The following is a 26,775-nucleotide window of genomic DNA, read 5'->3' as shown; positions in this document are numbered from 1 at the left end:
ACACATTCCCACGGTTACATTCGATAAAACGCAGCTACTGTACAATAAAGTTCCAAAATGTGAATATTCGCAAAAACGCAGCCACGTGCAAACCATGTCACCACTGCACGTGCGTTGTCTGCACGTGCAACATGAACACCGACAGTATAAAAGTGCAGGGTGTTCGCTTGCCTGGCCTCTGTATCTGGCCGACAGTTGACAATCAAGGACATGCCACGTCTCAGTGAACCGCAGAGAAACAATGCCATCGGCCGACTAGACGCAGGCGAATCCAGAACGGCCGTTGCCAGGGCATTCCATGTGTCCCCAAGCACCATCTCCAGACTGTGGGACCGTTACCAGCAACATGGATCAACACGTGACCTCCCTAGATCCGGTCGATCACGGGTCACTACCCCCGGGCAGGACCGCTACATCCGGGTACGCCACCTTCGGGAACGATTGACTACTGCCACCTCCACAGCCGCAGCAATACCAGGTTTGCGCAGGATATCCGACCAGACCGTACGGAACCGCCTACGTGAGGTAGAAACACCACAACACCGTCGACTCCGACTGCAGTGGTGCCAGATTCATCGACAATGGCCTCAACTGCGATGGAGACAGGTGTGGTTCAGTGACGAGTCCCGATTTCTGCTCCGACGTCATGATGGAAGATGTCGCGTGTATAGGCGTCGTGGTGAACGTTATGCGGCAAACTGCGTGCAGGAAGTGGACAGATTCGGCGGGGGTAGTGTCATGGTGTGGGCAGCCATCTCACACACTGGCAGAACTGACCTGGTCCACGTGCAGGGCAACCTGAATGCACAGGGCTACATTGACCAGATCCTCCGGCCACACATCGTTCCAGTTATGGCCAACGCCAACGCAGTGTTCCAACATGACAACGCCAGGCCTCACACAGCACGTCTCACAACGGCTTTCCTACAGAACAACAACATTAATGTCCTTCCTTGGCCATCGATATCACCGGATTTGAACCCAATTGAGCATCTATGGGACGAGTTGGACCGACGCCTCCGACAGCGACAACCACAGCCCCAGACCCTGCCCGAGCTGGCAGCAGCCTTGCAGGCCGAGTGGGCCACCATCCCCCGGGACGTCATCCGTACTCTGGTTGCTTCAATGGGCAGGCGGTGCCAGGCAGTTGTCAACACACGCGGAGGCCACACCCGGTATCGACTCTAGATGACCTTGTCCTTGGTGGTGTGTCCTATCACTTACTCACAATGGACTAGAGTGAATTGTGAACAATCCTGCAACATTTGGTAATTATCGGACTCACCATTCAATAATTAAATCAATTCTCCAAATGTTACGACAATGTGGTTTTGCGTTTCTTCTTTTGAAGAGTATATATTTACAAAATATTTCCTTGTCTGTTTAATATGTAAGAAATAATCAATGAAAATCATTTTTATTTTATTTCCGACAGTACTTTAGTACCAACTCAAATTTACTAGCCTGTCAGAATTTGCACTAATCCACCAGAACTTGATTGACAAATCATTTCATTCATATAGATTTACAAAATTCAAGTGACATCCCACAAGTAGTTAACAGACCAATCTATTCATAACCGGCAACATAATTTGAATGTAAAGAATCCATTTCTAAGTAGTATTGACTGTGTTTCCTGACTGTCGTTCTTACACAGTTAATTATTTGGAACTCCGAAGTTCTCTATTGTCTATGCTGTACATATATATTACATATTTCGTTGTCATTCTCAACAGTTTGTTTGAATGGTTTTATGTTGGCATGGTCGATGCTCTGTCACGGATTCAATAAAAAATTAGTCAGTCAGAAAAAAACAGATTGCCCGTCGGACTACTTGTTGCATTTTTTAACTCGTCTGTCAGAATTTTTACTCACATATGGCGCCCCTGAGTGTGATATAACAATACTGAAAAATCATCTTTAAAAAAGTGCTCAGACTGAATAAGTGAAGCCATTCACACAAACATCTGCCATGTTTATTTGTTTGTTTGTTTTGTTTAAAAATTGTTTGTTGTTTCTTGTTTACATACTAGTACCTTGATAAACCTAAAGAATATAACAGAATTAATAATTAATAAAAATTAATATTAATAAAAACAAATGTGACAAACAAGATCAATTTTCTAATTAAAACAATAATGCTCAATAATATAATGTATCAATATAGAATGATGTCATCAAATGTAACACATGCTCTGATAATGTCATTTTACACTGAATGGAGAAATGAACAAACTTGCATTGAGGAATGAATGAATGAATGTTTAACGACAGCCCAGCACGAAAAATACATCGGCTATTGGGTGTCAAACTGTGGTAATGGAAAAACAATGTGATGATCAACATCAATATAAAAATTCAAGTGTCAAATAAAACACAGTGTAAAGAACTGTGCAAAAATACAAATATCACAGATAGATCAAATTGAAATTTAGAGTAAAAGTCAGTATGACGTAAAAATTGTAAATGCATTGAGGAATGCTTCCGACATTTTAATCTTAATCTTAAAGCATGTTCTAGAAACTGAGCAGTTCCTGACTACTTGTACAGTCTTTGGCTTTTGAAAAACAAAGGTGAGTGAAAAATCGCACACCTCAAAATGCTAAGGCTAGAGAAAAGTAAACATTATTAATTTATGAAGTAATTGGTACATGTTAATGCAGAGACATATGTTGCAAAAATGAACCAATAAACCAATGTTTTCTTCTAATTTTATGTTGTTTGGTTCATTAGAGTAGTCTGACTTCTTTTCCCTTTCAGGAATGGAGTTATCTTTTATTAAAAGGTTTCAGGAGTATAGAAATATAATTATGACATACACTGATGCAGACAATTTGATTTTTTAATTACAATATGTACTATTCAGATAATTTGATGTATACAATTATATATATACCTTTTCAGTGTTAGATGGTTTGATGAACGTGCAGCTAAACATATATAGGAATCAACTTGTCTTGAATTTCATTATTATGTACAACGAACATGATTAGGGATGGGATGGCATGGGAAAAACCCACTGGTTCCGAGGAGGTGGTTCATGAACTACGACCCAAGCATCTCAGATGTGCACCACCGACTCATATTATTAAAATATTTTAAAAAATAACTCGTGAAACATAGGCCTACAATTACTTCAATTGATAGTGTTGATTAGGACATTGACATTCACGTGGCATTTTTAATTCAACAATTATGCAACCTGTCTCCCTCCCTCAACATTTTGTAACACGTCATTTGACCTACTGCTACAAGTTATGACCTGCTCTGACAGCGTTACGTCACTGATCTAGAATGTCACTGATCTAGAACGGCCCCAATGTTGTTGATAAAAAAATATACAAACTCTGACAAAATCTGTCATTACAAAGGATTTTATTCCAAATGTGGGATGCCATAATAAAGGTAATAAAAAAACCCTATAATTTTAGACACCATCATCAATGTGTAACAAGTTGTCAAGTAGACCAGCGTGTGCGTGCAGAATTCCAAGAGTAAAAATAATCTGACCCCGATAGCTCTGATTGTTTAAATCAATGCATATAGATCTACGTCTACTCTTGCTATAGCATTTGCCATTAATTTATCGTATACATTTTTTGTATTGCTTTTGTAACTTTCACGTGTTTTCTTCAAAATATCTAAATATGATTGCCTGAATAATCTGGCTTGTTGCACAAAAGTAGTGCGAGTCAGTGGGGGGGGGGGGGGGAGGGAACAGGCGTGGCTTAATTTTTCGGTTCATCAAGATATGAACGAAAAAAATGAAGCACCTCTGGACCAATCAGATTGCCATAAAATGTATAGATGCAAAAAAAATTAATTATACAACCGTGTCCGGTGTATCAGCGTGTCCGGTGATTCGGCGCACTTGGTATTTTGCTCAAGTATGATTAGGAAGTTGTCATGTTGTTGGTGTTTTTAACAACTTAAAGTTCAATTCCATTTTCACTGTTTAATCAAGTATCAACATATTTATTGTTAAGGGTACAATTTTTTATTTTTTTTTAATTATCAATAATTATATTATAATTTCAAAATAAATCATTCACATGCTTTCATGTATATAAACGTGAAGTAGGTCAGCCTTATTAATATTAAGAATGTTAAAACAAGTCTAAAAACACCTTTTCCGCATTTTTAAAATTTTTAAAACAGTATAATTATTTTTTTCGGTTATTCTTATTTAACTGAAAAAGAAAAACACAGACAAATGCAAACAAAACAAAAGTTTTACACCTTAATTGACAGACATTCCAGTTCACAACTGTCACACTGTTACGAAAAAAATAAAATAAAAGCGAAATAAGATCCACGTGTGTGCACAATCTACCCGAGAAACAAATCCATGTACAGGCATCTTAGCCATGCATGACAATGAACATGTATGCATCTGCAGTACTGTGCTACTCAAGAAAACGACTCCGAAACTGATCATGTGTGATTGTTCATTTTCATAGTAATATTTTTTAACAAAACAAACAAAAAAGTACTAAAATAATCCTGGGACAATAGTGTAGCGTTTATGGGCTACAAAGTGAGGTCATGGGCAGTTTATAAATAGCGGGGTCACCGATCCACATCTACTGCGCCGAATCACCGGACATGCAAATCGTTTTGGATACAAGGGGGTGTCCACATTTATGGACAATTTTAAAATGTTTATTTACTACAGACATAAAATAATTTGTAGTGTATCTCAGATTATGCACTGCTTCATTGGTGAGAAAGAAAGAAAGAAAGAAGTGTTTTATTTAACGACGCACTCAACACATTTTATTTACGGTTATATGGCGTCAGACATATGGTTAAGGACCACACAGTTTTTTTAGAGGAAACCCGCTGTCGCCACATAGGCTACTCTTTTTACGACAGGCAGCAAGGGATCTTTTATTTGCGCTTCCCACAGGCAGGATAACACAAACCATGGCCTTTGTTGAACCAGTTATGGATCACTGGTCGGTGCAAGTGGTTTACACCTACCCATTGAGCCTTGCGGAGCACTCACTCAGGGTTTGGAGTCGGTATCTGGATTAAAAATTCCATGCCTCGACTGGGATCCGAACCCAGTACCTACCAGCCTGTAGACCGATGGCCTGCCACGACGCCACCGAGGCCGGTTCATTGGTGAGAGACACATTTTATTAAGTATTTCACAGTGTTCACATAGAAAATGGTCTTTGAATGTTTATGTGCACCGATACACCAGACAGCACTGTATATAAATAACATATGCACATTCATTAACCTCTGGCTAAAATACAAATATTTAAATGGAGTTTTATTTCATTCAAAGAAAGAAAACAATTACATGATTGCCATTTTCGGGACCTCACTTAAGCTTTGTAGGCTAACAGATATGAACTAATCAAGACAATTTTACCAACTTCGCTGATTTCCGTAACGAGTTCATTTGTGTAGGCTACAGAAGCCACTATTTAATTCAATCCCTTTTCTCTTTTTGTCATAACTATATGAACAGTATAAATGAGTTATCCGTATCAGACATTGTGATCTATTACCTTACAAAAGTGGACTGGTTCTAATTAATAATAAATTAAGTAGGCAAAGAAGTTTTGATCGAATTGGTATGTCTATTAAACCTGTATTTTCTGAATTGTACTGCAAAGATAAGTACCAGTTATATATTAAAATCTTGCATGGACACTACCGTTCTCGTAACATTTTTTTCTGGTATTATTAAATGGATCTTTCTATCAGCTACATAAGGTAAATAGTGGCAATCAATATACAAAATTATTTTACGTGCACTGTTTGTTAAGTGTAACGTGCGTTATTTTTCATACTCACCAGATTGAAACTACGTGCGCTGTATGAGCACGATCGCACCCACGCACCTTAAAGTTACAGTCTCTGGTTACCATATTATAACATCATATACAAATATGAAATACAAGCTCAAATACACTTTTAAAAAACTCTTGTGTGTTCGCTATGAACAGAGATCGTCAAAAGTATATGCTTGATTCGTCGCCTGTGCCGCCATTGCTTGGCAAAGCACAAACGACAGCCTGTTGTCAGTTTCAGTTAACACATGCGTTTGCCGATTTCAAATTGTAGGGTTCGTCTAAAAAAATTAAATGAGAAATCTTGCATTGTATGAAGAATGTTCGCTTGAGGATACGGTACAAGAGTCTTTCGTTAAAACCGGTTTGATCATGACAATGCATTATCGACAATTCTACCTTCCTATTTCAGAATTAATATTTTATAAAGTGTTAGTAGAACTTTTAAAGTTTACTTTGTATACTAGTAACACATTGATCATGTATATCTTTTTAAAATAAAAAATACTAAAGTAGACAATGAACGTTTTCACTTCTTAATTTTATGTGTGTTAAAATCAACTAATTCAAATAAATTTTCTTTCGTTTGGAAAGGGTAAAGTTAGATGTCTGTTTTTTTTAACATGTTTTTTTTTTGTTTAACGACATCAGTTGGATGTCAAACATTTGGTAATTTTGACATATAATCTTAGAGAGGAATCGGGTGCACATGCACGTATTGGAGGTCGAAACCCTTACCTGTCCAAGCTTAAAAAAACTGAAATATATTTTCTGGGGGAGCATGGCCCCATATAAACTTCGCTCAACAGTGTCTATAACCCCAACCCCGCTGAAATCCCTGCACACGCGTCTTGGAAACATGCTACATTTTTCTTAATTTTTTTTTAGCAAGAGATTGTTTATATGTACCACCCCACAGACAGGATATCACATACCATGACCTTTTATATACCCGGCCGATGGGTATCAATCATAGACTGACCGTGCATTTCCCAAAACCACATTTTTACGTCTAAGTAATGAATAAAAATAACATATACTCTTGAAAAATGTTACGTAAATCGAACACAACACCGTCTTCCTCTTCCCTAACCCTACCCCTAGAGCGTTACATAATTATTAACACCCCCTTACATGTAACGCGTATGCCAACCGCTGGCCACTGTCAAAATTTCAAGGCAAATCCCCCACCGACCCCTGGAAAGGTGTTGTACCATAACTCTATGGATATAAATATGTTTTGGAGATATGACATGACCCCTCGATCAAGACAGTTAAATTTGTTCAAAATCACGTGAGAAGCTCAGCGCCTGCACAAATCACGTAAAGTCCCAGTTCTACTGGAGTCCCACTAAATGAAGAAAAACAAAGCTGGCAATTGCGTTTGTAGTTGACCTAGATAATGTAGATAAGCGAGCATTGCAAAACTATAGCAATGTGGTGGACCTTTTATGTACCAAAGAGAACTGAATCATCTATTCTATATGCTTAAATAATAAAAATACTCCAGGGACTGCAGCTTTAAAAGACAAGGACCCATATTCACAAAAAAGTGTAAATTTACGTCTACGACTAGCACTTACGTGTACCGTAGATTTACGTTTACGTGCGAGAAGCACCTTATTCTCAAAGATGGTCGTAAATGTAAACGTAACTTAGTTGGACGTAAATCGTCTGCTAACAATAACATTGCGAACAGTGAACCATGGCATTTTGGTATTGGTGGGGATCCGCGTTTTGGTACGAACTTGAGGACATTTCTTAAAAAGGAAAAGATAACTCAGGAGAAATTGGCCAAGTCGAAAACATCCGTTCGATCACAAACAAAAATATGTTCAATCCGTGGGCGTTCGCCATAGCAAACTGCTTCATTTATTGAAAATGCTGTTCGTTTCCGTAAATAATAGTAAATAACGGCGATCGTGCTTGATTTATTATATGTACACAACTTACGTGCAGCGTTAGTTGCAACCTGAGGCACTCTTATATTTACGTCCAACTTTACACGTAACTTACGTTTTCGTTGTTTCGTGAATAGCTCTTCAGTTGTAGATTTACGTTTACGTGTAAAACTAGGCTTACGATATTTTGTGAATATGGGTCAAGGTCTGCTTGTACAGTTAACATAAACGTTATTCTTATATTAAATGTAAATTTAAATCAATCATTTTGTTCTTTCTTTTTTAATTTAGTAATGGTCATCTAAAGTCGACATAGCTGGCAATAATTTCTTAATCACAGGTTCGACAAATCCACTAGTTGGCCTCAATTTTGTGGTCTTACACATACCCATTGTGTTGTTAAACTTGCTCTGGATGTGAGCCGATACCATGCTGTGATTCCAGTACCTACCAGCCTTATGTCTGATGGCTTAACAACAACATGGGTGGGATGTAGTCCAGTGGTAAAGCGCTCGCTTGATGTGTGGTCGGTGTGGGATTGTTCCCCATCGGTAGGCCCATTAGCCTATTTCTTATTCTAGCCAGTGTACAACGATTGGTATATCAAAGACCATGGTTTGTGCCATCCTGTCTGTGGGATGGTGCATATAAAAGATCCCTTGCTACTAATGGAAAAATGTAGCAGGTTTTCTCTCTAAGACTATATATCAAAATTACCTAATGTTTGACATCCAATAGCCAATTATTAGTAGATCGATGTGCTCTAGCGGTGTCATTATATATAAACAAAACAAACTTTAACTAATGTTTGACATCCAATAGCCAATTATTAGTAGATCGATGTGCTCTAGCGGTGTCATTATATATAAACAAAACAAACTTTAACTAATGTTTGACATCCAATAGCCAATTATTAGTACAGTTATATATATATCATGGGGAACAATGAAGACTCCCCTCTGTACACAGTTACATATATCATGTGAAACAATGAAGACTCCCCTCTGTACACAGTTACATATATCATGGGCTATAATGAAGACTCCCCTCTGTACACAGTTACATATATCATGGGCTACAATGAAGGCTTCCCACTGTACAGTTACATATATCATGGGCTACAATGAAGACTCTCCACTGTACACAGTTACATGTATCATGGGGAACAATGAAGACTCCCCTCTGTACACAGTTACATATATCATGGGCTACAATGAAGACTCCCCTCTCTACACAGTTACATATAGCATGGGGAACAATGAAGACTCCCCTCTGTACACAGTTACATATATCATGGGCTACAATGAAGACTCCCCTCTGTACAGTTACATATATCATAGGCTATAATGAAGACTCCCCTCTGTACAGTTACATATATCATGGGGAACAATGAAGACTCCCCTCTGTACACAGTTACATGTATCATGGGCTACAACGAAGACTCCCATCTGTACAGTTACACATATCATGGTGAACAATGAAGACTCCCCTCTGTAAAGAGTTACATATATCATGGGCTATAATGAAGACTCCCCTCTGTACAGTTACATATATGATGGGGAACAATGAAGACTCCCCTCTGTACACAGTTACATATATCATGTGGAACAATGAAGACTCCCCTCTGTACACAGTTACATATATCATGGGCTATAATGAAGACTCCCCTCTGTACACAGTTACACATATCATGGGCTACAATGAAGGCTCCCCACTGTACAGTTACATATATCATGGGCTACAATGAAGACTCCCCTCTGTACACAGTTACATATATCATGGGAAACAATGAAGACTCCCCTCTGTACACAGTTACATATATCATGGGGAACAATGAAGACTCCCCTCTGTACACAGTTACATATATCATGGGGAACAATGAAGACTCCCCTCTGTACACAGTTACATATATCATGGGGAACAATGAAGGCTCCCCACTGTACACAGTTACATATATCATGGGCTACAATGAAGACTCCCCACTGTACACAGTTACATATATCATTGGGAACAATGAAGACTCCCCTCTGTACACAGTTACATATATCATGGGCTAAAATGAAGGCTCCCCTCTGTACACAGTTACATATATCATGGGGAACAATGAAGACTCCCCTCTGTACACAGTTAAATGTATCATGGGGAACAATGAAGACTCCCCTCTGTACACAGTTAAATGTATCATGGGGAACAATGCAGACTCCCCTCTGTACACAGTTACATATATCATGGGCTACAATGAAGACTCTCCACTGTACACAGTTACATATATCATGGGCTACAATGAAGGCTCCCCTCTGTACACAGTTACATATATCATGGGCTACAATGAAGACTCCCCTCTGTACACAGTTACATATATCATGGGGAACAATGAAGACTCCTCTCTGTACACAGTTACATATATCATGTGGAACAATAAAGACTCCCCTCTGTACTCCCGTTACATATATCATGGCCTACAATGAAGACTCCTCTCTGTACACAGTTACATATATCATGGGCTACAATGAAGGCTCCCCACTGTACACAGTTACATATATCATGGGCTACAATGAAGACTCCCCTCTGTACAGTTACATATATCATAGGGAACAATGAAGACTCCCCTCTGTACACAGTTACATATATCATGGGGAACAATGAAGACTCCCCTCTGTACACAGTTACATATATCATGGGAAACAATGAAGGCTCCCCACTGTACACAGTTACATATATCATGGGCTACAATGAAGACTCCCCACTGTACACAGTTACATATATCATTGGGAACAATGAAGACTCCCCTCTGTACACAGTTACATATATCATGGGCTAAAATGAAGGCTCCCCTCTGTACACAGTTACATATATCATGGGGAACAATGAAGACTCCCCTCTGTACACAGTTAAATGTATCATGGGGAACAATGAAGACTCCCCTCTGTACACAGTTAAATGTATCATGGGGAACAATGCAGACTCCCCTCTGTACACAGTTACATATATCATGGGCTACAATGAAGACTCCCCTCTGTACACAGTTACATATATCATGGGGAACAATGAAGACTCCCCTCTGTACAGTTACACATATCATGGGGAACAATGAAGACTCCCCTCTGTACACAGTTACATATATCATGGGCTATAATGAAGACTCCCCTCTGTACAGTTACATATATCATGGGGAACAATGAAGACTCCCCTCTGTACACAGTTACATATATCATGTGGAACAATGAAGACTCCCCTCTGTACACAGTTACATATATCATGGGCTACAATGAAGGCTCCCTTTCAACACAGTTTTTTTTTTTTTTTTTACAACGAAGACTCTTCTTCTGTACTTTTTCTCTCACTCTTTGTTTCTATTTCTAGTACTCCTTCTGTACCTAGTCTCCAGAATATCATGGGCTCAGTTATGTAAGGCTTTTGCATTGCTAATATCCTGTTTTACAATATCATGTTAAGCCTATCTGTTCATCTTAATATATACTATGTATGTGTGCATACGGCTCCGCCGTTTCTGTTCCCTTTTGTCTATCTTCGGCTTCCTCCCTGTTACTCCACATGTTCGTGTTACTATATCATGAGCTATAATGAAGACTCCCCTCTGTACACAGTTACATATATCATGGGCTACAATGAAGGCTCTCTTTCAAGAAAGTTTTTTTTTTTTTTTTTTTTTTTTTTCTCTTCTTCTTCTTCTTTATTCTCTCACTCTTTGTTCTATTTCTAGTACTCTTCTTCCTAGTCTCCAGAATATTTCCTCTTCAGTTATGTAAGGCTTTTGCATTGCTAATATCCTGTTTTACAATATCATGTTAAGCCTATCTGTTTCATCTTAATATTGAATACTATGTATGTGTGCATACGGCTCGCGCCGTTTCTGTTCCCTTTTGTCTATCTTCGGCTTCCTCCCTGTTACTCCACATGTTCGTGTCTGTCTGTCCCCCCCCCCCCCCCATCCCCCCTCTATCTCTCTCTCTCTCTCTCTCTCTCTATCCCTCTCACACACGCACATGCATATGTATACACATATTGTTTACTAAGTGCTTTATATACGAGTGTATAGCTTTAATTATGTATCGTTTATGTATATACAATAATACCATGTACAGCAATGATTCAAGGCCCCAACCTTGACCTTGCTTATGTTTCTGGGGACAATAAAAAAAGAAGAAAAAAAAAAGACTCTCCACGTTACAACGTTTCATGTATCATGGGGTACAATGAAGACTCCCCTCTGTACACAGTTACATATATCATGGGCTACAATGAAAACTCCCCTCTGTACACAGTTACATATATCATGGGGAACAATGAAGACTCCCCTCTGTACAGTTACACATATCATGGGGAACAATGAAGACTCCCCTCTGTACACAGTTACATGTATCATGGGCTACAACGAAGACTCCCATCTGTACAGTTACACATATCATGGGGAACAATGAAGACTCCCCTCTGTACACAGTTACATATATCATGGGCTATAATGAAGACTCCCCTCTGTACAGTTACATATATGATGGGGAACAATGAAGACTCCCCTCTGTACACAGTTACATATATCATGTGGAACAATGAAGACTCCCCTCTGTACATAGTTACATATATCATGGGCTATAATGAAGACTCACCTCTGTACACAGTTACATATATTATGGGCTACAATGAAGGCTCCCCACTGTACAGAGTTACATATATCATGGGCTACAATGAAGACTCTCCACTGTACACAGTTACATATGTCATGGGGAACAATGAAGACTCCCCTCTGTACACAGTTACATATATCATGGGCTACAATGAAGTCTGCCCTCTGTACACAGTTACATATATCATGGGCTACAATGAAGACTCCCCTCTGTACACAGTTACATATATCATGGGGAACAATGAAGACTCCCCTCTGTACACAGTTACATATATCATGGGCTACAATGAAGGCTCCCCTCTGTACACAGTTACATATATCATGGGCTACAATGAAGACTCCCCTCTGTACACAGTTACATATATCATGGGGAACAATGAAGACTCCTCTCTGTACACAGTTACATATATCATGTGGAACAATAAAGACTCCCCTCTGTACTCCCGTTACATATATCATGGCCTACAATGAAGACTCCTCTCTGTACACAGTTACATATATCATGGGCTACAATGAAGGCTCCCCACTGTACACAGTTACATATATCATGGGCTACAATGAAGACTCCCCTCTGTACACAGTTACATATATCATGGGGAACAATGAAGACTCCCCTCTGTACAGTTACATATATCATGTGGAACAATAAAGACTCCCCTCTGTACTCCCGTTACATATATCATGGGCTACAATGAAGACTCCCCTCTGTACACAGTTACATATATCATGGGCTACAATGAAGACTTTTTGCTTACAATGTTAAGACAAGAAACCCACTGATGTAGATATCACATAGGCAACATACTAGTATATTACTACTCCTGCCTATCAACCCAGCACTCAGATATGTCCTTTACCACTAGAGGTTGGACTATACCAATTCAAATCCCATAGGCGACCATGTTAACGTTTGTGTTTAAAAACACTATATGCAATATATCAACCAAACTATGACCTATAAATATCAGTACTACAACCCCTACCTCAAAGTATTAACTGCAGAAAATGGTACCTTTCATGGCTCATTTTCGGTATAACCAGATGTTTTTACAACACCCCTAGTTTCGCACAAAATTTTAGTACTTTTTTTTACATGTACCCTATACATGTTCCAAGCACAAGGCTACTTGACACAGTGGTACTAGATGAATTAAAATTGTATACATTTTTAGCCCAGATGAAACTAATTTTTTTTACAACCAACACACTCACATTTATAACCAATCACAGGACTTGTGGTGTTAACTTCTCTATCAAAAGTTCGGTGCACCTCGAACTTCGACCCAGCCGGAAATTAATTGGTATAGTACAACCTAGAATGGTAATCCAGGTGATCACTTGTGGAATAAAGCTCAGCTGATCTTGGAGTACCTATCTGACAGGAGTACCTATCTGACAGCAGTCCCACTGAAGAGATGCTTCTAGATTACACTGATTGGCGGGCTAAGTTTGTTTGTGCTGAAAACTTCATTAGGTCAATGGCACAGCTCAAGGACTTGTTTTCACAGTCATAATCGAGGTTTAGGGGATAGCACAATGGTCAAGCTATCAGGTTAAAGAATACTAAACAAAATTTACATACCTATATGGTATATCCACTGAAGGTCTATCCCGATCATATTAAAATTGTCTGTTTGTTGCCCTCCACCACCCCCCTCCCCACCGCCCTCCACCACCCCCCTCCCCACCACACTACACCTATTGTTCCTTGAAAAGCCAACCTTTTTCTTTAAATGAGGGGCACGAAGGCAACTTACTTTTTTTCAGACAAAAATTATTTCATCCTGGTGCCCTGTGCAACTCAGGGAACAATATTACAAAATACCAAAAATATGCTTGCATGATATTTACCTAAGATAATCAATTGTTTGATTACTAGAATAATATTTACATAACATGTGAGTTACTAGAATAATATTTACATAACATGTGAGTTACTAGAATAATATTTACATAACATGTGAGTTACTAGAATAATATTTACAAAACATGTGAGTTACTAGAATAATATTTACATAACATGTGTTACTAGAATAATATTACATAACATGTGAGTTACTAGAATAATATTTACATAACATGTGAGTTACTAGAATAATATTTACAAAACATGTGAGTTACTAGAATAATATTTACAAAACATGTGTTACTAGTATAATATTACATAACATGTGAGTTACTAGAATAATATTTACATAACATGTGTTACTAGTATAATATTACATAACATGTGAGTTACTAGAATAATATTTACATAACATGTGAGTTACTAGAATAATATTTACAAAACGTGAGTTACTAGAATAATATTTACAAAACATGTGTTACTAGTATAATATTACATAACATGTGAGTTACTAGAATAATATTTACATAACATGTGTTACTAGAATAATATTACATAACATGTAAGTTACCTTAGGCTTTTACATTTACTATGGTTTTGTACTAAAACATGTTTTGTTTAATGACACCACTAGAGCAACCCCTGCAACTGCCCAAGGCAATTGGCAATGGCGTAGAGATTGCCTTGGACTGTATTTAGGTGGTTTTTTCTATGGCATGTTTTTTTGCCATGGACATTTTCTTAATTGCAGGGGTTGCTAGAGCACATTGATTTATTAATCATAGATCGGCTATTGGCTGTCAAACATTTGGTCATTTTGACATTTTTCCATTAGTAGCAAGGGATCTTTTATATGAACCACCCAACAGACAGGATAACACATACCATGGCCTTTGATATATACCAGTCGTGGTGTACTGGCTGGAACGAGAAATAGCCCAGTGGGCCCACCGATGGGGATTGATCCCAAACCGACCACACATCAAGCAAGCGCTTTACCACTGGACTATGTCCCGCCTGTACTAAACTGACAAATTGATTTTTGGAATACATGTATATAACTGTTAATTTTATAACATAACCAAAAGTTGGTCCATCATGAATTTAAATTTCTATAAAGAACATGCAAACTGAACAACAATCCTCATAAAATTGTTCCCTGCAATTTATTGGATCTCATACTTGTTTGTTTTGTTTAACGACACCACTAGAGCACATTAATCAATTGATTGTCAAACATTTGTTAATTCTGACTTGTAATCATCAGAGCAAACCCACTACATTTTCCCATTAGCAGCAAAGGATCTTTTATATGCATTTTCCCATAGACAGGAAAGCACATACCACAGCCTTTGACCAGTTGTGGTGCCCTGGTGGAACCAGAAAAAACCCAATCGGTTAAATGGATCTACTCAGGCAGTTCAATCCAGCAATGCAAGCACCTCAGGCGAGTGGTCAACCGACTGAGCTAAATCCCATCTCTAAATCCCATCTCTAGATCCCATACAGATGTATTTTATCAAATTACCAATGATAATTTTACTATTTCTTTCAAAAACAACACACAATGTATGGGAAGAGCACCATGGCTTGTTTCTTGACATCAACAATGTCAGATTTTCGGAGTAAGAAGGACAACCACAGCACTAGCTTTTATTGCTATGGTAAATTTTGAACCCTGTCACTCACGTGTAATGAGGGTCGGGACGTAGCCCTGTGGTAAAGCACTCACTTGATGCACAGTAGGTCTGGGATCGATCCCCAACAGTGGGCCCATTGGGCATTTTCTCATTCCAGTCAGTGTGTGGCGGGACGTAGCCCAGTAGTAAAGCACTCACTTGATGCACAGTAGGTCTTGGATCGATTCCCAACAGTGGGCCGATTGGGCATTTTCTCATTCCAGTCAGTGTGGGGCGGGACGTAGCCCAGTAGTAAAGCACTCACAGTAGGTCTGGGATCGATTCCCAACAGTGGGCCGATTGGGCATTTTCTCATTCCAGTCAGTGTATGGTGGGACATAGTGGTAAAGTGCTTGCCTGATGCGCGGTCGGTCTGGGATCGATTCCTATCAGTGTGCCCATTGGTTTATTTCTTGTTCCAGCCAGAGATGGGTGGGACATAGTGGTAAATTGCTTGCCTGATGCGCGGTCGGTCTGGGATCGATTCCTATCGGTGTGCCCATTGGTTTATTTCTTGTTCCAGCCACAGCTGGGTGGAACAGAGCTCAGTGGTAAATTGCTTGCCTGATACGCGGTCGGTCTGGGATCGATTCCTATCGGTATGCCCATTGGTTTATTTCTTGTTCCAGCCACAGCTGGGTGGAACAGAGCTCAGTGGTAAATTGCTTGCCTGATGCGCGGTTGGTCTGGGATCGATTCCTATCGGTGTGCCTATTGGTTTATTTCTTGTTCCAGCCAGAGATGGGTGGGACATAGTGGTAAAGTGCTTGCCTGATGCGCGGTCGGTCTGGGATCGATTCCTATCGGTGTGCCCATTGGTTTATTTCTTGTTCCAGCCACAGCTGGGTGGGACATAGCTCAGTGGTAAAGCGCTTACTTGATGTGTGGACAGTCTGGGATCGATCCCAGTCATTGGGCCCATTGAACTATTTCTTTTTCCAGCCAGTGCACCATGACTGGTATATCAATGGTTGTGGTATATGCTATCCTGTCTGTGGGATGGTGCACGTAAAAAATCCTTTGCTGCTAATGGAAAAATGTTGCGGGTTTCGTCTCTAAGACTATATGTCAAAATTACCAAATGTTTTACATCCAATAGCCGATGATTAATAAATCAATGAGCTCTAATGGAGTAGTTAAAGAAAATGTTGAAATAAACATCAGGGGCAGGCTAGCCCTGATGAATGTTGTTGACCTACAATTGATCCCTGTCGGTGGGACCATTGGTAAAGCACTCGCCTGATGAATGTTGTTGACCTACAATCGATCCCTGTCGGTGGGACCATTGGTAAAGCACTCGCCTGATGAATGTTGTTGACCTACAATCGATCCCTGTCGGTGGGCCCATTGGGCATTTTCTAATCCAGCCAGTGCATTAAAGGCTGTGGTACATGTATGTGCTATCCTGTCTGTGGGATGGTGTATATAAAAAGATCCCTTGCTAAAAATGAAAAAAATGTAGGGGATTTCCTCTTTAAGACTAAAAATGAAAACAAAATTGACATCCAATGTGCTCTAATGGTGTTGTTAAAGGAGAGGACAATTAAGGCATTTGGCCTGGTATGCATATTCAACGATATATAATGCACATTAGTGCTTAATATCAACACGTATAATCGTATAGTTAATTAATAAAACGGTTAAATGTGACGACTATTATATATAACGGGCGCAGCCATTTTGTACCATCTCAGTGAGTACGCCCTCTGGTGAGCTGGTGGTTACGTAATACTTAACGCGTCACGTCAGGAATGAGCCTTAGAACTAGAGAAACACAATCTACCTGGTTTTTGCGGGATGATAAATAGTCATACATTGCAATGTTCTGTAATAATACACATCCCAGTAAGCCAACAGTAAGTATATCCAGCACTATATATATTATTTTTCAATACCAAATAAAATACCATTGTGAAAGTGGCTACACAACAAGTCGAAACAATTAACAATGTTTTGCCCATGCATTAACCTACGTACTGAAATGATACACGGAGTGTTTTCTTAGTTAATTGGTCTATGCTGTTAGTTGCTTCTACCTTTGATTCCTGATTGGCAGGTGTGTATTTGATTGGTAACCAGACGAGCCAATTAATTGACGCTGTCTAGACACAAAAATACATACCGGTATTGTGGAATATTACCTGTCGCCCCTAAAATTGTAATGGACATGGTTTATTACTGTAAATAGTTCTGTAAAACTATTGATTAAGTAGATTTTTCCATCTAAAAACACAGAACTGACCAATTACGTAGTCCCAAAGAAAAGAAAATTATCACTTGGGTATTGTGGGTTATCGTTTTTTGCTCCAACGTAGCATATCAATAGGCGTAATAGTGTAAATTTTTCCTTTGGATTATTAAACAGAGAAAAACACTATAACCCCATTTTTTTCCGTTAATGCAACTTGAAATATATTTAGTTAAATAGTTTATTATATTATTACGTCATTTATGCTGTTTTACAAGTCAGGTTGATCAAAGAGAAGCGCCTTGTCGAAAATTACTGCTTTTGTTTACACTGTACATACAGGAGATGGTCAGGAGCTGACGTCACTTCGCCCCAAGCTATCCCACCGGACATCACAAAAACGAAACAAAATGGCTGCCCCCAGTTAGCAGGAATAATCATGTTTTTTTATTAACTCTAAAATTACGCGTTTTTCATTTGCTAAAGTGTCAGTATGTGTTGGTGGTCCGGGTATGCATCTTTCCAACACATAAGGCTCTTGTTGGAGTTGACCCTAGCTTTAAACAAAACAAACTGCAATCAGGCCTTTAGAGATCAAATAGTACTTTGAAATGTGCTAAAATGTTGTTAAGCAAACATTCCTTTCTTTTTCTTAAATAATAGCTGTTTTTAAAAATACAACAAATTCTCGTTGTGGGTGTTATGTTGTCTAACAAATCTGTAACAAAAACAATATACTCTATACCTAGCCCAACGGCTAACCAATCATTCAATGACCATGTATCACGCTAGCCAAAACAAGCTCACTGGAGCGTAGCGATGTAAACAAACAAAATGTGGATTGACCGACATACGGTTGGTAAGAAAATAAATCTCCGTTTTACTCACCGTTAATGACCGAATCTCGCTGTGGTCTAACAAGACGTGATGGCTCTCCCACCTACGTAGGTATTTGGAGTTCATTATTTTACTAACAATCGTGCGAGTGTGGTTCAGTCTACACACTTGGATGTCGCCATCCGTAACCAACTTATATTTGGGCCCCACTGACCCCAGCGACGACGATTTGGTTGAAATCGGGGACGAGTTTGTCGAACCTGGAGAAGAATTACCCGACGTGTGTGTTGGCGTTTTAGGGGTTGATGGTGTATCCGTCAAAGAATCCGTTTGACACGCATCGGGCAAACGAACTGTCGCCATGTTCGTTTTCGCTCCCACCAACGATTCGGCCCTCAGCGAACGGATCCGTTTCGCTGTGCCAAGAGGTCTAGCAGACGACACTCAGTAAATCCAGAAATTAACACATTAGAGAATTCACTCTCATCTACAGAGCACAACAGTAAATCCGGTGGCGGGAAAGAACCGCACTGTATATCCAAAACAAATGTTCTACACACCGTGTTGTTTCAATGTATTACACACATGTATAATCTCAATAGGTTTTCCCCTCACTGCTAGACCAAGGTCACGTGATAAACTAATGACGTCGCTGGCTGATATATATATATATATATATATAAATAATCGTACGGGCGCTATATCATGTGTATTAACCATACGTAGTAACGTACGTTTGTTACGTAGGCTAGACAAATAAAAGGTGTGCGTTGGTTGAAATCATTTAAATTTTTCATATTATACTCTTTTTTTTTATGATGTATTGACAATGTGTATATTTTAATTACCGTGTAACTACAATGTATTTTAAGAAATAATATGATACATTGTTCTACACTTAATGACCATCGCGTGTTATTATTAAAGTTAATTAGACATATTAGCCGAATTGTAATACCGACCAACGTTAAATATTGGTCACGAATGTATTATTTTAGGTTTTAATAACATTATAAACTGTATTTAATGGGGTTTTATTGTTTATATTTACAAGCGCGGATCCAAAGGGTGGGATTGGTGCGGAACCTAGTGGCGGATCCATGTTTGAAAAGGGGCTGGGAGTAATGAGTTTATTAAATGTAGTGTACCCAGGAAGGGGTGCAATATTTTACCGAGGCAGTACAACGTTTAAAAATACACCAACAATATTCACGGGCCAATAAAAATGATATTTAGAGGGGAGACGACCTCTAATAAGAGAGCCATAGTCTCTAGTAGGGGCACAAGCCTCATTTTTATCTTTATTTATGAAGAGTAGGACGAATAAACCCGTACATTTTCGACCTCAAGTGGACGGAGGGCAACCCATATTGGGGGGTGTAACCCATACTATGTATGTATGTATGTATGATTTTATAGAAATTTAACAGTTAAAAAAGTTTTATTCGGGGGCTCATTGGCATCGTCCACCCCCCCCCCCCCGCCCGCCATTGGGGGAAACAACACCCAAGCCCCCCCCCCCCCCCCCGCTTTCTAGCTTTCTATGGGCATCTTACGTTAAATAAAAGTACATGCCAACATGCATTAATTCAGTGGCGGATCTAAGGGGCCACAAAGGCCCGCCGCCCCCCTCCCCCTAAATTTTGTTATATATATTTTTTATTTTGTAATTTGTTACGTTGGAGAATCCGAGGAATCTTTTACTCTCTGTTTGTTCCGCATTTAATGGCCATCGCGTGTTACTTAGCCATGCCAGACGAATTTAAATATCGACCAACATTAAATATTGGTCACGATTGTATAATTTTAGTTTCTAATAACATTATAAACTGTGTTTATTTTTGTGCTTTTTAATTATTTATATTTTAACAGGTGCGGATCTAAATGGGAGAATGAGTTTATTAATTGTATTGCATCCAGGGTGTGCGCAAGATTTTTCGAAGGTAGTGCAGCGTTTAAAAATACACCAACAGTATTCACGCGGAGAGGTTACACATGCCCATAGTAGTGTGGAGGGGGCCACAATCTTTAGTGAGGGGGCAGCAGTCTCAAGCAGGATATTTATTTATTTATTTAGAGAAGGTAAAAACTACATCTACGCTTTCGACCTCAAGCGTGTGTGTGTGGGTGGGGGTGGGGTGGGGGTGGGGTGGGGGGCAACTGTATGCTACGGCGTTTAAAATGCCAAAAACATGCATTAATTGCATATTATGCATTTATGGTTTATTATGGTAATATTCCATATAATTTTAGTATTACATTTCGCTGTTATAAAAGGATATTATATTTCGTTGGATGCCCAGTGATGTTGGCATCAAGAACACAATTAACATTCTGTCTGCTTAATTGATTTGTACGGGCCTTTTCCCGTCGGACATTTAAGTTTGTTTTGTTTAACGACACCACTAGAGCACATTTATTTATTGATCATCGGCTACTGAATGTCAAACATTTGGTAATTTTAACATATAGTCTTAGAGAGGAGGGGCGGGATTTAGCTCAGTCGGTTTTGTGCTCGCTTGAGGTGCTTGCGTTGCAGGATCGAACCACCTCGGTGGATCCATTCAACTGATTGGGTTTTTCCTTGTTCTAACCAGTGCACCACAACTGGACAAAGGCCGTGGTATGTGCTTTCCGGTCTGTGGGAAAGTGCATATAAAAGATCCCTTGCTGCATTAGGAAAAATGTAGCGGCTTTCCTCTGATGACTACGGTCATAATTACCAAATGTTTGACATCCAATAGCTCCAGTGGTGTCGTTAAACAAAACAAACTTTTTTTCTTAGAGAGGAAACCTGCTTAATTTTTCCACTATTAGCAATGGAACTTTCATATGCACCATCTCACAGACAAGATAGCACATACCATGGCATTTGATATACCAGCCTTAGTGCATTGGTTGGAACGAGAAATAGTCCAATGGGCCCATCCACGAGGAGCGATCCTAAACCGGCCGCACGTCAAGCGAGCGCTATACCACTGGGCTACATCCCGCCCCTCGGACATTTAACGTCTCTTTTAAAACAGCTGTATTAGCTGTCAGTTAATCCTTTTTTAATCTTTGGTGGGATTAAAATGTCTCTTTGGTGGGAGCTCAGTCGTTAAAGTGCTAGCCTATGGTGTTTGGGTCGAACAATCGAATCCTCTTCGTAGACCAAATATCTGATCTAGTTTTTCCCGTTCCAACAAATGCGCCACAACTGGTATATCAAAGGCCGTGGTATGTGCTGTCTTGTTTGTGTGAAAGTGCATATAAAAGATCCCTTGCTGCTACAGGGCTCGAACTTAAAGGCGGCACCGACGGCAATTGCCGTCGTTGAGATATAAATTGCCGTAGGTAGAGAGCATCACCGATGGCACTTTTGTGCCGTCGGTAAAGCTCCTCAACAATGGCGAAATGTATACACCTGGTGTACATTATCTGCCAATATTTAACATCTGCACATTTAAAAGATGTCTACATATAACAAGATAGCCTTTCAGTCAGGTTTTAATCAATGTGCTCTAGTGGTGTCGTTTATCAATACAAACCTTTTCAGTATCAATTGTAATTACATCCATGGAGGTACAAACTAACAGCTTGTTATATTCCACCAACAAGTTTATATTGTCTTTCAGGCATTCCAGATAATGATTTAAACATATAAAAAATTCGACATTGTGATCAAATGGGCTTGCTATGTATTGAATTTAAAAAGCATGAATGTGAAAATCCGATTGAATTTGAAGAGCAACAAATAAATGTGTTGTGACGTGTACGGCTCATATAGACTGGATGCGGCGCGTGCGTGCGGTTCCACTGTTGCGTCTGCCGCCTGCGTTTTGGGTATATACACCATATACGATTATTTCATTGCGTCTGCCGCCTGCGTTTTGGGTATATACACCATATACGATTATTTTATTGCGTCTGACCGCCTGCGTTTTGGGCAGATACACCATATACGATTATTTCACTGCGTCTGACCGCCTGCATTTTGGGCAGATACACCATATACGATTATTTCATTACGTTTGACCGCCTGCGTTTTGGGTATATACACCATATACGATTATTTCATTGCGTCTGCCGCCTGCGTTTTGGATATATACACCATATACGATTATTTCATTGTGTCTGCCCCCTGCGTTTTGGGGATATACACCATATACGATTATTTCATTGCGTCTGCCGCCTGCGTTTTGGGTAGATACACCATATACGATTATTTCATTGTGGCTGCCGCCTGCGTTTTGGGTATATACATCATTTACGATTATTTCATTGCGTCTGCCGCCTGCGTTTTGGGCAGATACACCATATACGATAATTTCATTGCGTCTGCCGCCTGCGTTTTGGGTATATACACCATATATAGGCTACGATTATTTTATTACGGCTGACCGCCTACGTTTTGGGTATATACACCATATACGATTATTTCATTGCGTCTGCCGCGTGTTTTGGGCAGATACACCATATACGATTATTTCATTGCGTCTGCCGCGTGTTTTGGGCAGATACACCATATACGATTATTTCATTGTGTCTGCCGCCTGGTTTTGGGCAGATACACCATATACGATTATTTCATTGCGGCTGGCCGCCTGCGTTTTGGGTATATACACCATATACGATTATTTCATTGCGGCTGACCGCCTGCGTTTTGCAGACGCGCCATGTACGATTATTTCATTGCGACTGACCGCCTGCGTTTTGCAGACGCACGCATCACACGCTTCCAGTCTAGACGCTCTCAATGAAACTAATGTATTCGATTTTTTAATTATTTTTTTAGCTGTATTTCACGCACGCGCTGTGCATCCAGTATGTTATGACTGCCCAGTACAGGGATGTTCTATGCGCCAAACAGCAAGGGAAATATATTCTGGCAAAACAGTCTTCTATGTAGATACTGTCAACCTGCAAAAAACCTGAACAGATTTGGAATCGTTCAATACTGGTGTCATTGTTTACAACAGGAAATGAATTAAGCACTACGTGAATGGAATACTATTACAATGAAAAGGGGTCTAGAAGCAGTTGTCCTTGCCACGGGATGTACACCATGTAGTACCATTTGGCACACTTATCTACTGGCTATTTATTGAGAAGGCGTCAATAAGTTATTTATGACCAGTAGACTTTAGAGGTGTTTTTAATATTTAGAATAAAAATAGCAATAATAAGAAAATGACATACGTTGTCAGCTTTGCTAAATAAACAGAAAATATGCATTTTGTATGGGGATATTTTATGTTTCTGTTTTATATTTTTATACCTGTGCATTATACACTGAAATGTAATACACTGACTGTACTATGGGCCATAGGCCTAAAATACTTTGAATTTTAACGATTGATTGATAAACACATTTGGCATGTGCACATGTAAACCTATCAAAATAGATAACATGTTTTTTTCGGCAATTATTTACGTAACGTGTATAGTTACCTACATCTGGCAACACATTAGAATACATGTACCATTACAACTGTATGCCAACAAAGTTGTAGGGAACTTGAACAGTAAAGACAAAGAAACGATCAACCACAATATTAGCCTGCTAAAACTCGTCTGTGCGGGATAACCGATTAAATGTTTTTATTGAAGAAAATAATATATTGAATGAATCTCAGACTGCTTTCCGAAAAGGCTACTCTACTACCGACCATCTATTTAATATACATTCTCTGATCGAAATTTTAAAGCCAAGAAAACATTTTTATTTTGTGCTTTTGTAGATTTCCAAAAAGCTCATGATCTAATTTCTAGAAATTGCCTCTGGCAGAAATTGTTAGAAAATAATATAAATGAAAAATTCTTTAAAATAATTTATCTAATGTATCAAGGAATAAAGTCAGGTATTTGTACAAAAAACGAAACCTCAGACCTATTTCCATGCAAAATCGGTGTCCGACAAGGAGAAAATTTGTCGCCTGTCCTGTTTTCCCTTTATCTAAATGATCTAGATAATTACTTAAAAAGCCAAAATTGTACTGGGGTATCCCTGGATAGAGATGAAACGATCTATGAAACCGCTCTTTACTTTTTATGTTTATTATATGCTGATGATACTGCGCTTCTCGCATCAAACGCCTCTGACTTACAACAATCTCTAAATGTATTGTCACAATATTGCAATAAATGGAAACTCAAAGTAAATGTAAGTAAAACTAAAATAATAATTTTCAATAGCACCAGTAATGATTACAAAAAAGTTTTTACACTTGGAAATGATGTGCTTAAAAACGTAAAAGAATATAAATATCTAGGTCTTACTTTTACCAAACTAAATGAGTTTAATACAAGCAAAAAAACAGTTACCTCAAAAGACAACAAAAGCAATGTAGTTTGTTCTGTCTACTAGTAAATCTAAAGACAATAACTTTTCAGTAGAATGCAAATTAAAACTATTTGACTCCATTGTACTTCCAATTCTCTTATACGGATGCGAAATATGGGGTTACGAAAACATCGATATTGAAAATATTCATATAACATTCTTAAGACATATCTTACTAGTAAAAAAAGGCACCCCGCTGTTCATGTTATATGGAGAACTAAGAAGAAGACCCCTTAAAGTAATTATTCAACAAAGAATTATAAGTTTTTGGGCCCGTATCGTATCTGGTAAACAAACAAAATCATCGTTTTTACTGCATGAATTAATGTTACACGACTCTTCTATTAATATATATAGTTATAAATGGATAAAAATGGTCGAAGATATATTTAACCAGCTAGGCATGACAAATATTTGGATGTCACGGAACTTTTCATCCATAAAAATACTTCTTAAGCAAGTAAAATTAAGATAAAACGACCAGTATTTACAACAATGGAATAGTAACATAGCTTTATCACCAAGAGGTAAAACGTACACTATATTTAAAGAAAACCTTAGATTAGAAAAATATCTTATTATATTACCACAAACATTTTGGGCTATATTTTTCAAATTTAGAACATCTAACCACTACTTACCAATCGAAATAGGACGCTGGAACAACACCCCAGTAGAAGATCGAACGTGCACATTATGTAACAATAATGACATTGGAGACGAATTTCACTATTTATTCACATGTACTTATTTTACTAAGTCCCGTAAACATTTGCTTAAAACATTTTATTATAATAAACCAAGTACGAATAGCAAAATAGGTGTTCTCAAGAAATTATGTAAATTAATAAAAGAAATTATTGATAAATGCAGTAAACCCTAAAAGAACACTGGCCTATAATTATTTACAGTGTCTTTCACTACCCAAGTATACATATATATGTGTGCGCGTCTGATTAGCACATGTTGATATTAATTATAATAATGTAACATTACATTACTTAATTCTAATTGTATTTTATTATTGCCTTTATTATTCTATTGTATTTGTATTATACTGTTGTCTCTATTATTTTATTGCATTTGTATTAATACCATTGTACTACTCACTCCTGTAAACCCTATCTTGTCACTACAGTTCATGGCCGTAGCTAGGATTTTTTGTTGGGGGGGGGGGGGGGGGGGGGGCAACTGAGTAGTTAATAGTCTAAAACTCCTTAAACAGTTAAGAAGAGAATTTTCTTTAACTTTCTATAATGCTTTCCGGACTTTTTTCGCCCCCCCCCCCCCCCCCCGCTAGCTACGGCCCTGCCGTTTATATATCATGTTCCTCATATGCCGTTGTGTAACAGCCTGAGCATAATTAAGTTCTGTTCTGTTCTGGCGGCTTTTGACAGGGTGGCCAAAGAATCTGCAATCGTCACACGTGGCTGGCATCTTGCTGGACTATTGGACAATTAGTCTGTCTTGTCTACGATGAACTGTGCTCCAGTTGTTTTATAAATGTATTAGCACTTTATATGTTGTTTGTTTTAATAGCGTGTGAC

The 26,775-nt window shown here is 38.8% G+C and overlaps 1 protein-coding gene across 1 annotated transcript in view; it reads right to left on the bottom strand.

The window, feature by feature from the left end:
- LOC121388993 (C-Maf-inducing protein-like) overlaps nucleotides 1-19,505 on the bottom strand; it is a 109,905-nt gene extending 90,400 nt beyond the window's left edge. Inside the window, exon 1 of the mRNA XM_041520579.1 lies at nucleotides 18,955-19,505. Within this exon, the coding sequence (XP_041376513.1) occupies nucleotides 18,955-19,266 (312 nt within the window). The 5' untranslated portion in view covers nucleotides 19,267-19,505. The remainder of the gene's footprint in view (nucleotides 1-18,954) is intronic.
- Between the last annotated feature and the right edge of the window lie 7,270 nt (nucleotides 19,506-26,775).

The sequence above is a fragment of the Gigantopelta aegis genome, chromosome 14 (assembly GCF_016097555.1).
Source record: "Gigantopelta aegis isolate Gae_Host chromosome 14, Gae_host_genome, whole genome shotgun sequence".
Classification (NCBI taxonomy): Eukaryota; Metazoa; Mollusca; class Gastropoda; order Neomphalida; family Peltospiridae; genus Gigantopelta; species Gigantopelta aegis.
This window is presented reverse-complemented; position numbering and strand designations above follow the sequence as displayed.